General features: G+C 44.8%; 1 protein-coding gene across 1 annotated transcript in view; it reads right to left on the bottom strand.

Annotated features, from left to right (window-relative positions):
- Positions 1–2,646: 2,646 nt before the first annotated feature.
- MAP2K4 (mitogen-activated protein kinase kinase 4) overlaps positions 2,647–12,150 on the bottom strand; it is a 95,296-nt gene continuing 85,792 nt past the window's right edge. The window contains exons 8-11 of the mRNA XM_015562598.1: positions 10,799–10,876; positions 8,269–8,417; positions 7,266–7,311; positions 2,647–5,275 (exon numbers count right to left, since the gene is read on the bottom strand). Coding sequence (XP_015418084.1) covers positions 5,162–5,275; positions 7,266–7,311; positions 8,269–8,417; positions 10,799–10,876 — 387 coding nt within the window. The 3' untranslated portion in view covers positions 2,647–5,161. The remainder of the gene's footprint in view (positions 5,276–7,265; positions 7,312–8,268; positions 8,418–10,798; positions 10,877–12,150) is intronic.

Genomic DNA, 12,150 nt, shown 5'->3' with positions numbered 1-12,150 from the left:
AAAGCAGAGGGAGGGAGACCAGAGAGGCAGAGACACAAGGGGAGACGTGAGTGGCAGAGGCAACGGGAGGAGAGAACGAAGGAGCATATGCAGGGATATCATTGAAAGGACTTGGATTCTAACTGGAAGCAGAAGCGGAGAAGGGTGTTAAGGAGAAGGCAGGTCTCAAAGCCCTTCCTAACAAGTTCTTACACTTTCTCTGCCCTCAGTTGAAGCAATTTTTCATCCTTTGAAAATGGATTTACTTTCTAAAAACAGGCAAAAGTGGGTTGGGGCCCAGTTTTGCAAAAAAAATTAAACTATGAAATGCCCATGTGGCGTGGATTAAGTGTAGAGCCCACGAAACAGGCAGGATTCATGTGTATGTAGAAAGCATTTGCTTGGGGAAAAAAAGATCTAGCATTTTTATAATAAACCCTTGCAATCCAAGTAACTGTCAAACGGTTTCAGGAGAAAGATCTCAAGAAAGCAGCGAGACCTGTCGCTCGCCTATGCTTGCCTCGAACCATGCTCTGCCTGAAGCAAATTGCCTAATTAGTTAAGAGGGTGCCCTGTGTGTAGGACTGAGGCAACAATAGCCTGCCAGCCTCACAAAGTTGGGTTCACAAGTGTTATAAAAAGGTAGTTCTATTTCACAGTTCTTCCGTAAAACATAGATGTAGATGGAAACTTCAAATGCAGATAAAAATTTGATTCATTATACATTCTGATTACTCAGTTGTGGCTTTATACTGTGCTGTAGGGACTGACAATTTTAAACAGCTGAATCACATTTTACACTTAAGTATAAATATACTTTGGCATATCACCAGGAAAACAACAAAAAATGTTACCTGGATATTGAACTACTAACCCTTGATTCCGAGGTTTGAGATGAGAATTCCTGGATGTTCATTTATCTGAAAGGTGGGGAAGACCAGGAAATACATTGCTTCTGTCTATAGCAAACTCCCAGAAGGTATATGGAAGCTGATGCTTTGCGTACTAAAGGTGATCCTCACACCATGTGGTCCAATACCAACTGTCCACTCCACGTGGTTCCCACGGTGTACCCGGAGAGTCACTCATCCGGGTCTCCCCTCAAACCACTTAATGAGGTATTTAAGGAAACCAACAAGTTCAAAATCAACAGTTTTTAGGTCATCTACCTTCACATTCCGAGTACTAAGCACAGGTGCTGCGATGTGACTGGTGCACAGCCTGGGCCAGAGCGGGACATGGGCCCACCGTGGACCTGAGGCAGGGCAGCCAGGGCCCGGGACAGAGACCCACCTCGGGCCTGGGAGGAGGGCAGCCAGGGCCCAGGACACCTGACGCTCCTGCAGCTGAGGGAGGTGTGAGAAACGAATGAGCAGAGGGCACTTGAATACTAACTAGAGCCACCTCAAATTTCTTTCCCGCCTCACCCCCTTCTCGGTGATTGAAATATAACGCCATCATGCTAACAGGACACAGCGGCCTCTGCACTGATGCTCGGGTGTCCCACTTAAGAATTAGGAGCGAGAGCTGCTCCGGTTGGTTCTAAGGTAACCATCTCCTACCCTTTATGTTGGCCACTGAGCCTCCGGGACCTCGGGCTTAAACTCATCTCCAAGATAACTAACCAGGCCTTGGTTAGGGCTATAAACTCAGGATCTCCCCAACTACAGTTCACTCTTCTCAACTGCACACTTCTCTGCTGTCAGGTATTTTAAATCAGTGTAATTTCTCATCTCTAATTCCATGAGAAACCAGTATCACAGCCTGGATTTGCAACTCGCTCTCCTCGCCACAGCTGTCAGGGTCAGCACTTCACTTCCTTAAGCCTGGCTTTGCGGTTCCCTGTGTGTTTTCTTCATCTGCCCAACGGGACACCACAACCTGACTTTGAAGGCTACAGTCAGAATCAAACCTAAATGAACAAATACTGCACTGTCCACACCGCATGGAGTGCAGCCTGCCTGGCTCTCACGGCACCAGGTTGGTGCTCAGCAGGGATCTGGAAGGTCCATGGGGGCAGCTAAGGCTCAAGGGGAGAGGCCAGGATTCCTACAGCCACACCCTTCCCTGGAGGATGCCTGCTTCTTAACCACACCTGGTGCTATAGTGGTCCCTCCTGCACCTCAAGTCAGATCTGACTCGGGCACAGAATGGTAAGGTGCCGAGTTAACATATGGTCAGGAGTGAGGATTTGCTCACTGACCGAGAGGTGGGAGTATCAGACACGTCCAGTGCCCAGACTTCAGTGTCCTCTCCAATAGTCCTCTCCAATGGGTCCCAAGGCTTTTGCCCACATACAAGTCCTCCCATTCATAAACCTCTCAGGCCTGAGAGGCACAAATCCCCTCCCTCCCCCTCCTTCAGCCCAGGGAGCCGTGAGTGACCGCGGACATGGAGACTCACCAGCAGCCACAGAACCAGGAGCAGAGCGTGTGGCTGGTGACCAAGCACCCAGCCCGGCAGACTAGACTCCACCCCATCCCAGGGGGAGCTGCGCCCTCTGCCTCCAGCAGTAAGAACACTGGGCAGGGCAGGGAACCAGCAGAGAACACCGCTCAGGGCCCCTGCCTCCCACCTGCTCAAAGAGAAGGCAAAGCCATACAGCAACCACAGGAGAGCAGAGAAAGAAAAGCCATAAACACGTCCAGAAGAGACTCTCTCCCAAGGTGAAACTCACAGATAATTTAATGGAATTTACTTAATCTTCCCCTCTCAGGGTCTGACTTCAGAAAATCAAATTACAAAGTCATCATCACATCCTAGATTTATTACAACTGACCTGCAGGCAAAAGGATAGAACTATTACATAAACACTTCGATTCCATGTATATATCTTAAATAGAGGAGGATTTCAAACAAGAATACAGGATAAAATATTCCAAAGCTCCAAGAAGCAGTTATGTTACTGAGCTCCATTTTTACAGACAAATAAGGCAATATCCCTGCACATTAGCTTTTTGATAATTTTTATACATTTTTCTATGATACAAGAGAAAAATAACCAGAGCTCACAATGTACAGTTCTTACACTATTTTCACAGTCTGTGAACACTATACACCCTTTTGTTTTAATAAAGATACAATGTAATAAACTCGTTGCCCTTAAGTTTATAGTTTATAATAATCTATGATTAATACACTAAAATTGCTTTGATGTGGTCATCCACACAACAGAAGTCAGATCAGCTTAGCTCCTGGACAGTCCGAACTGCTTTGATCTCCACTGTAGAATGGCAAAGGGACCCTGCGCGAGCCCGGCGGGAAGTTGACAGCAGACAGGAAGTTGAGTCCCCGGGAGAGACGGAGAATGATGGCTTGGTGTGGTTGAAGGAAGACACATAACAACGCTTCCTTTGAGAACACTGGGAAGTCTAAGGTTTATGATGCCACAGGGGAGAAAATGGGAAAATTAGGCAAATGGACCAAAGCGATAAATCATTTTTTAATTCTGAAATTGACAGGGAAGTGACTTTAAAACAGCACCATTCTCCCTTTATTGTTGTATAGTGTTGATGACTGTCACTCTGGGAGGAGACAGAGCAGTACCTGCCCCGGGGGTTCTGGAACGGCCTCACCTGGTCTGGGACCACGGCTGTTTTATATTCCCGCGTGCTGGGACCACTCACAGTGCTGCTCACAGAGCCGAATGCTCAGCGCCACGGAGGCCAGAGCAAACCCAAGGGGAACCTGGCTGGTGGGGGAGTGAGGAAGCACAGCAAAGAGAGCAGGCTTAAGGGGGCTTATCACTACTCGGGGCTTGTTTGGGTTGTGGGGTTGATTCTGTACAACTCCAATTCCAAGAAATGATGACCTGTTAGAGGCTCTCGCAGGTGCTGAGCTCACCTAGGACTGCCGTTTCAGGTCCTCCCTGGGTCACTCGTGTTTCTAGAAAAATGCTGCCTCATCACCTGCCACATTACTGAGCCCCGTGATGTTCAGCCTTTTAAACATTGGCGCATCTGAGAGATTTGGGGCTAGAAATCCTTGGTAAGGAACATCCCTGGTATTATAAAGGTTTTTAATAGAGGGGGTGGGGAGAGGCAAAGTACTGGATTAAGCAAAAGACACATAGTGGCAAGAGACTACAGGGGAGGGGAAGAGGTTCAGAAACCAAAGACCTGGACCAGTGACGGCAAACAGCTGCGATTTGGTCTTTTGCTGCCTACGAGAAATCTCTATCTATCTAATCAATCAAGGCACATTGCTCCTCGCTACTCCTCCCTGGTAGTGAGTTACGATGGCTAAAGTATCAGGCTCGGGACAAAGGGGGAAGAGAGCTGCTAGGAGCTGTCCCAGAGAAGATGCCCGCATGAAAACGTCTGTAAACGTTGCCCTCCGTAATTTTTCTTCGTTCAGACCCGGTGGCTGGTGGCAGGTAGAACCTCGGGTTGGCAGCACACCACATGCTGAGTGACAATTCTTAGGATCAGCACCTTCTTTGACAAGGGGCAGACTCCCGAGTCTCCCAGTGAAGAGCAGAAGACTGGTCAAGGAGAAAAGAGCACATTCTGTCCTGTCTCGATATTTTACTGTTCGCCTCTTTGAACACAACATGGTTTTTGGTAAAGATAAATTCATTCTAATTTAAAATGATATTTCAAACGGGAATCTGGCCAAGCACATCGATCCCCGAACATCGACTGTGACCATAAAGCAACAGGACCTCAGATCAGTAAGTCTATTGCACTTGGTGAAGAACAGAAACCCTCCTGTCTCCCGGCTCCAGAAGGCAATGCGTCTCGCTGGCTGTGCAAGCTCTTCTCACTCATGCCGAGTCCCTACGTTCAGACACAGTACATCCATCACTGCGTTTTTCCAGGACCGGAAGTCTGACAAATACCACTCCAGTAGCTGCGTCTCCAGGTTTTGAGTCTAGAAATGAATTAAAGATGTGATCTAATCACAGTCAACAAATTGATCGTACTGACTTCCACATTTCATGAGTATGTCATCGGGAAAGAGCAGGATGAGGTCTCTGACCGGCACGAACACTGTGATCAGTCGGATACTTCGGGGATGCACGTCCTTGGTGACGGGAGTATACAGACATGATGGAAACAAACACCAATCTTATTGCACATGGTGTCTGGGCGAGCAATAAAAACACTGTGATACGGGTGAAAATTCTTTACGTCTTGCTTCCTCTCAGCCCTTTTTTCTAGAGTCTGACGTAGCAGCGGCATCAATCGACATACATGGGAGAGCTGGGAGTTGCTGGCATTTGATCCAGGATTTTACAAACATAGCTTGCGACCTCTACAGTACGTTCTTCATACATTAAAATAAAGGGATGTTTCTGCAAAAAATGGAAGAAAAAAACAAATCAAAATTTATGTCAGAGCCCATGCTGGGCTATTCCCAATTTTGGTACAGCACAGAACCAGAGCTCAACCACGCAGGGCCATGAAACTCCAGCACCGGCTCAGCGCTGCGAGCACAGCCTGCATGCCCAGGGGGCGTGTCAGTGGGTGTGGTCTGCCGGGCCTGAGGCTCAGGCTGGGATATGGAGCCGCCTGGAGGTGAGGTCTGGGTACTAATCTGTGGACCAGGGCGCACTTGCTAAGGCAGACAGCACTGCTGTTCCTCTGCACAGAACATCTGAGAACCAAGAACTACATGACCACCAGGTGCTGGTCTTAGGACAGACACCAACTCAACTGCCCGTTCCCCCAGGCGCAAAGTGAATCCTGAACAAAAAGAACTGTTTCAAACCTTCTCACCCCCGCTCCCAAGGAAACTCAATAGAAACTTACCCTATGAACTCCTGCACCACATTCTCCAAAGCCTGGAGCCCATATCTGCCTCACAACCCACCGTTTCATACTCCATTTCCAGCAGTATTTTTCTTTAACAGTTTCTCTAAGCACAATGACTAGATAGCTATTTTTTTTAACATATTTTTGTTGATTTCAGAGAAGAAGAGAGAGGGGGAGAGAGAGATAGAAACATCAATGATGAGAGAGAATCATGGATTGGCTGCCTCCTGCACGCCCCCAACGGGGGATCGAGCCCGCAACCTGAGCATGTGCCCTGATCGGGAATTGAATCAGTGACCTCCTGGTTCATAGGTCGATGTTAACCACTGAGCCACACCAGCCAGGCCAGACTGGTTATCTTTAGTCAGACCTGGGGTTGACCATAAGTCTGACCATAAGTCTGAGAGATAGAAGCTAAGTATGACAAATAGGTGGGTTTTTTCTTAAAATCTTCCCACATTATCAGATCACAGTACTTTGTTCACCACTAAGACCAAAGACACATCCAGGAGACTACTTAAAAGGCCCAGGTTCCATGGGGTGGGTGAGAAGTTTAAAGAAATGGGAATTGGCTGTATGAGTCTAGATTTATTTGCATGAGAACATTTTATAAAGGCAGAGAAAGCACAATAAATTCTTATGGATGCGTTAAACATACATAAACCACATGGTAAAATAAAAATGGCTCCTTAAAGTGAATCTTAAAATTCTCCAGGGAGCCTAGCCAGTGTTACCCAGTGGTTGAGCATCAACCTATGAACCAAGAGGTCACCAGTTCAATTCCCGGTCAGAGCACATGCCCGGGTTGCAGGATCAATCCCCAGTAGGGGGTGTGCAGGAGACAGCCTATCGATGATGTTTCTCTCTTATCAATGTTTCTATCTCTCTATCCCTCTCCCTTCCTCTCTAAAAAATCAATAAAAACATATTTTTTAATAAATTTTCCAGGTTAATATTTATGACATGTCAAGGTCAAAACTTTCCATGAGAACATACCGAGTAAAATCAGTAGGGAAGTTATAACTTCAAATTTTCTCTTTCCAAACACTTTTGTTTCAGAACCTTTTACAAAAGCCCAGTGAGGTGAAGCTGTCTGTCTGTCTTTGAGAGGCCACCACCTGCTCAGTGAGGTGGAGCTGTCTGTCTGTGTGTCTGTCTATGAGAGGCCACTGCCTGCTCAGTGAGGTGGAGCTATCTGTCTGTGTGTCTGTCTATGAAAGGCCACCGCCTGCTCAGTGAGGTGGAGCTGTCTGTCTGTGTGTCTGTCTATGAGAGGCCACTGCCTGCTCAGTGAGGTGGAGCTATCTGTCTGTGTGTCTGTCTATGAAAGGCCACCGCCTGCTCAGTGAGGTGGAGCTGTCTGTCTGTCTGTCTGTCTGTCTTTGAGAGGCCACCGCCTGCTCAGTGAGGTGGAATTGACTGTCTGTCTGTCTGTCTGTCTATAAGAGGCCACTGCCTGCTCAGTGAGCCAGCAAGCTGAGCAGACCAAGGCTGAGGAGACAGCTGACATTGCCAAGGTCTCATACTCACCAGAAGTTCTTTATACTTTGGCCTTTTGGATTCATCCTTTGTAAGGCTAAAATAACAAAACAAAGCAACATTATTAATATGAAGACACATTTACCCCAAGGATTTTTTTTCACAAAAGAAATATACAGAATCGAGTAGTTTTTTCCTTCAGATGCAAAGGTGACGTAGCAGACAACCTGCCAATCTCATAAAACAGGAAAAATTAGGCAATCTATGAACAAGAGAAAAGCAAAGCAGTTTCAGGAATGTATAGTAAAGAAGATATACTAAACACTCTGGCTTTTTGCTTGTAAATATAAATTTTTAAACTATGTTGGATAAACAATAATTATTAAAAACAGTCAAATAATAACAAAAACTGTTGTATTTAAAATACAGATTGAAACAGCATGAAGCAAGATTATGTATCACCACCTCTGCATGAGTTTATTCTCAGGAGCTGCTCATACAGGCACGCACATGTACACACACATCGTGCACCTTTAAAAGGTGGACAGACATGAGGTGTGGAGTTCACCTTCCTTGGAATAGGTTTCAGAGAGCTAATCTAGGGTTCTACCAATTGAACTTTAGGCCTAACTTGACTCCACACACCTAACCATGTTTTATGTTATGTCAGAGCAGAGATCAACCCCTGAAAGTATGGCCTGGTAGGATCTTCACTTGGTAAAATCTTCCAAGTGATTTGGTACAATTTCATGATGAAAACCACATCAGAATGAGATGGCCAGTCTCACCTGGGATGTATTTCTTGTACAGAGAACTAGAAACTGGGAGCAGCACTTCTCCACCACCCTCAGCTGTTTTCATCAGTGCCTGATCAGAACAAGAGAGCAGGGCCCTCCAGGCTACTGGAACCTCCCATGCAGCTGCAATGATCCGGAGTCCCAGCTCAGGAGACAGAGGGACAGGAGAAGGCTCCCCTGCCCCAGTGTTGCTAAGGTTAAATCAACCTCACTGTTCTCACTGCGTGTTTTTGAACATTCGTAATTCAAGTACTCACCACAAGTTGACAAAGTTGATGAAACTCGGGGAGAATTCCCTTTCCTCCGAATTACTCAGCTGCGGGGGGTCTCCTTTCACGACTTGCGTTAGTTGATCAAATACACTATTCCACTTTGGATAAGGAAATCGGCCTGTGGCCAACTCGTACTGAAAGAACCCAGAGGAAAAAGCAAAATACACTAAGGCAATGCTTATTCCCCCTCACTGAAATGGCCATGTTGAAAATCTAAACTCTAAGCAAAACTCTTCTAAAAGCTTGGCATTAAATCCATATCAGGTTAAGGTGGAATCTTCAGAAGTATTAAGGCTAAGTGGAAGTGATATTAGAATCAAGATAATATAAAGAATTCTGTATCAACCAAATCCAAGAACTTGGACTACAAGGAAACACTGAACTTAAGCCCCTAGTCCCATAGTGCATGCTTCAAGTCTGACTCCCTTGTATACAGGATTCTGCAAGGCTGGCTTTAGAACTATTTTAGTACACTATTTATAGTCACCTGAGTGGAAAGCCATGTCCAGAACTGTTGCCAAATTCATTTCTAAGGTAAAATAACATTCAACATACAAAACGTCCAATGAGCTCCCAGGAAACAAAGTTTGATTGCCATTCTGCAGTTACTACAATTCCAACCACAACCAGATGTTACCATCACTGAAGAAAAAGTCAGGGTCAAAGCCTTCACCCTGAAGCCCAATAATGATGCTTAAGAGAAGGTATAAGGTGAAGGATCTAGGACCCTAGAAATTAATTTCACACATTTCATAATTTTATGAGATTATCCATATAAAAAAAAACAAATTATGAAGCAATTATAAGTACCAAATACCTTGCTTTAAACAAAGGCATAATACTAAAGAAACTTGCTAAAACAATTTTTCTATGTTAGAACCTTTCACAGAACAAAAATTTGTTTTTACTAGTATAATGAAGTAAATACTTGCTTTTTAACATAACTGGTTTGGACACAGATAGGTATTTCTGAACCGTTAGTATCCCTTCTATGTGAGCAGTAGCCTCAGCTAGCGGCTAGAGTCTTGCTGCAGTCTTTGGCACCAGCCACCAGACCTAAAAAATACCCAAGTTTCATGCTCTCTCCTGACTGAAAAAAAGATTCCTTCTCCTTTGCTCAGTTGGCTTCACAATGGAAAAAGGCTCAGAAGGGGCCTCCCATATCTGGTCACAAGAGAAACTAGAAGGACTCTTCGGCAGAGGTGAGTTGTTAGCCTCAACTCTCTACTCAAAGACTTCAACAGGCTGGCAACATGACTCACCAAGAATAACTACATGGATAACTAAAGGGTAACTAACAGGGACAACTACAAGGAAATTACAAGGGTAACAACAAGGACAGCTAAAGAATAAATAACAAGGACAACTGCAAGAATAACTAAAGGATAACTACAAAGATAACTAACTAACAAGATAACTAACACAGCCCCATTTAGTGGCGGAAGATTCACACCCATGTAGGCAAAGCTGTCAAAAATCAGAAAAATGCCATCAAGCCTGGTAGAACAGCAAACACAAGAAAATGAACTTAAAACTTCAAAACAAAATTTGGTATCTTTATATATAAAAGCCTAATATGTTAAGTGTCTGACCGATTGGTCGACCATTCAGTCAACTGCTCAACCAGTCGCTATGATGTGTACTGACCACCAGGGGCAGACGCTCCGACCAGTAGGTTAGCTTGCTGCTGGGGTTCAGCTGATTGGGACTGGACGAGATGGGCCAGATACGCCCTGGAGCCACACTCCCACGGTCCCTCCCCAGCCTCTAAAATATTGCTTCTAATTTTCTTCCAATGTGCACAAATTCGTGCACCAGGCCTCTAGTTAAAGAAATAAGCAAATAAAAATGCTTTTTAAATAGAGCCAGAATTTCAACACAGCCAAGAAATAAGAGTTTATTTAATTGTGCTTAGTTGCAAAGTAAGCAGCTTTCTTACTTCTTCCTGTGTTGTTCTAAGGTAGATCTCTCCTTTAGAACTGTCACCTAAGCAGTTCTTGTTTCTCAACAACTGAGTTACTTTCAGTTTCTCTGTGACTTTTCTATTCCGTGACTGGAAGACTCCAGTGACATGCACATATTTCTCTAATACACACCCTACACAGTGTTACTGGACACACTACTCAGGCTGAGTGGAGGAGCCTGTGCCTTCCCAGGACTCTGACTGCACAGGAGCTGCCCCACCCCGTTCCATTCTCAGTGCATGAGACTCCTGTGTGTGTGACCAAGACATCCACAGCTGCAATGTTACAGAGCCCTAGGCACCTCAGAGAACCTTGAGAGAAATAATCAATTACGGTTTGATTTTTAAAGTATAAAACATATATTTATTCAACAACTAGAAGACACAGTTCCTGTGATCATAGCCATGAGGGAAAAAAATAGGTAAATAAAATCAAAGACTAGAAGAGACAAGAAGCAGTTCTTATGAGGGGTGGAAAACTGATGAAATTTACTTTCACTTCTAAATTTCTTGGTACACTACTAGGACAAGGCTGGGTGGACATCAACATACCAACGTGATCCCCAAACTCCAGACATCAGAGCGGACATCATAGCCTTGTCGTGATGCACTTGGGTCTATTCTTTCTGGCTGGAACACAAAAGGAAGTCACAGTCAGTAATTAGTCACATGATTAAGGAGCAGGGAAAGGGAAGCAACAGCTGGGCAGGTGGCCCAAATGCCAGCATAATCCCTACAGGAACCCATGTCTGGGGTCAGATTAAGAGTCATGGCTCTAGCCAATTTGGTACAGTGGATAGAACACTGGCCTGCAGACCAAAGGGTCCGGGGTTTGATTCTGGTCAAGTGCAACGTACCTTGATTGCAAGTTCCTTCCTGGCCCTGGCCCTGGTCAGGGCTCATGCAGGAGGCAACCACTCAATGTGTTTCTCTCACATCAGTGTTTCCCTATGTCTTTCCCTCTTCCATTCTCCCTAAAACTCAATGGAAAAATAACCTCGGGTGAGGATTAACAACAACAACAAAAAAAGTAGAAAACCCAACCGAAGGACTTGTATACATGTATATAAGCCAAACCAATGGACATGGACAACAGGGGGATGGGAGCATGAGTGTGTGTGAGGGGGGAGGTTGAGGGTTAATGGGGGGGTGGGGGATAAGGACACATTTGTAATACCTTAACTAAAAATAAAAAATAAAAAAAAATTAAAAAAAAAAGTAGAAAACCAACATTAAAAACAACCAACAGCAAGAAAAAGAAAATAAAAGAAAACCTCAATTCCCTTCCTCCCTAAACGGAATACAAAGCAACTCTCCTAGTTTTCCTCCTAAGTACTCACAAGCACTTAAACTACTGAAGCTGAGAACAGCCAAAGGGAGAAATAGGAAGAAAACTGGATAAATGTAAAAAAAAAAAGAATTGCAGGGTCAGCTTAGTAGCAAGTAGTGGCAAAAGGGGGGGGAGGGGGGGGAGACTAAGTTTGTTTCCATGAATAAGGCCCTACTGCTATATATTGAGATACAAAAACAAATTATAATTATTTTACCCATTCTTCATCATAAAGCTAAATTTATCATTATTTCTATTAGTCATTTTAATCAAATTAAACATTGTCAATAAAGTAATATAGCACCCTATCATTTAAATAGCTAACATCATTTTTAGTAACTTCTGTGAAATTAGAGACCATTATCTACACAGTGTCAAGGATGAGAAGACAGAGACAGACAGATAGAGAGAGCACGCGCACATCAGTAGCAGAGCAGACCATGGATCCTAAGACTGAGTAACTGCTGTTGAAAGGCATGCCTAGAGAAGCATACCAGTGGCTGTATTATATTCTACTAGAGGCCCGGTGCACAAAAATTTGTGCACTTGGGAGGAGGGGGGGGGGGGGGCCACT

Source organism: Myotis davidii, unplaced genomic scaffold (genome assembly GCF_000327345.1).
Source record: "Myotis davidii unplaced genomic scaffold, ASM32734v1 scaffold37, whole genome shotgun sequence".
NCBI lineage: Eukaryota > Metazoa > Chordata > Mammalia > Chiroptera > Vespertilionidae > Myotis > Myotis davidii.
Note: the sequence above shows the minus strand (reverse complement) of the source record. Positions and strands in the feature narration are given on the sequence as shown.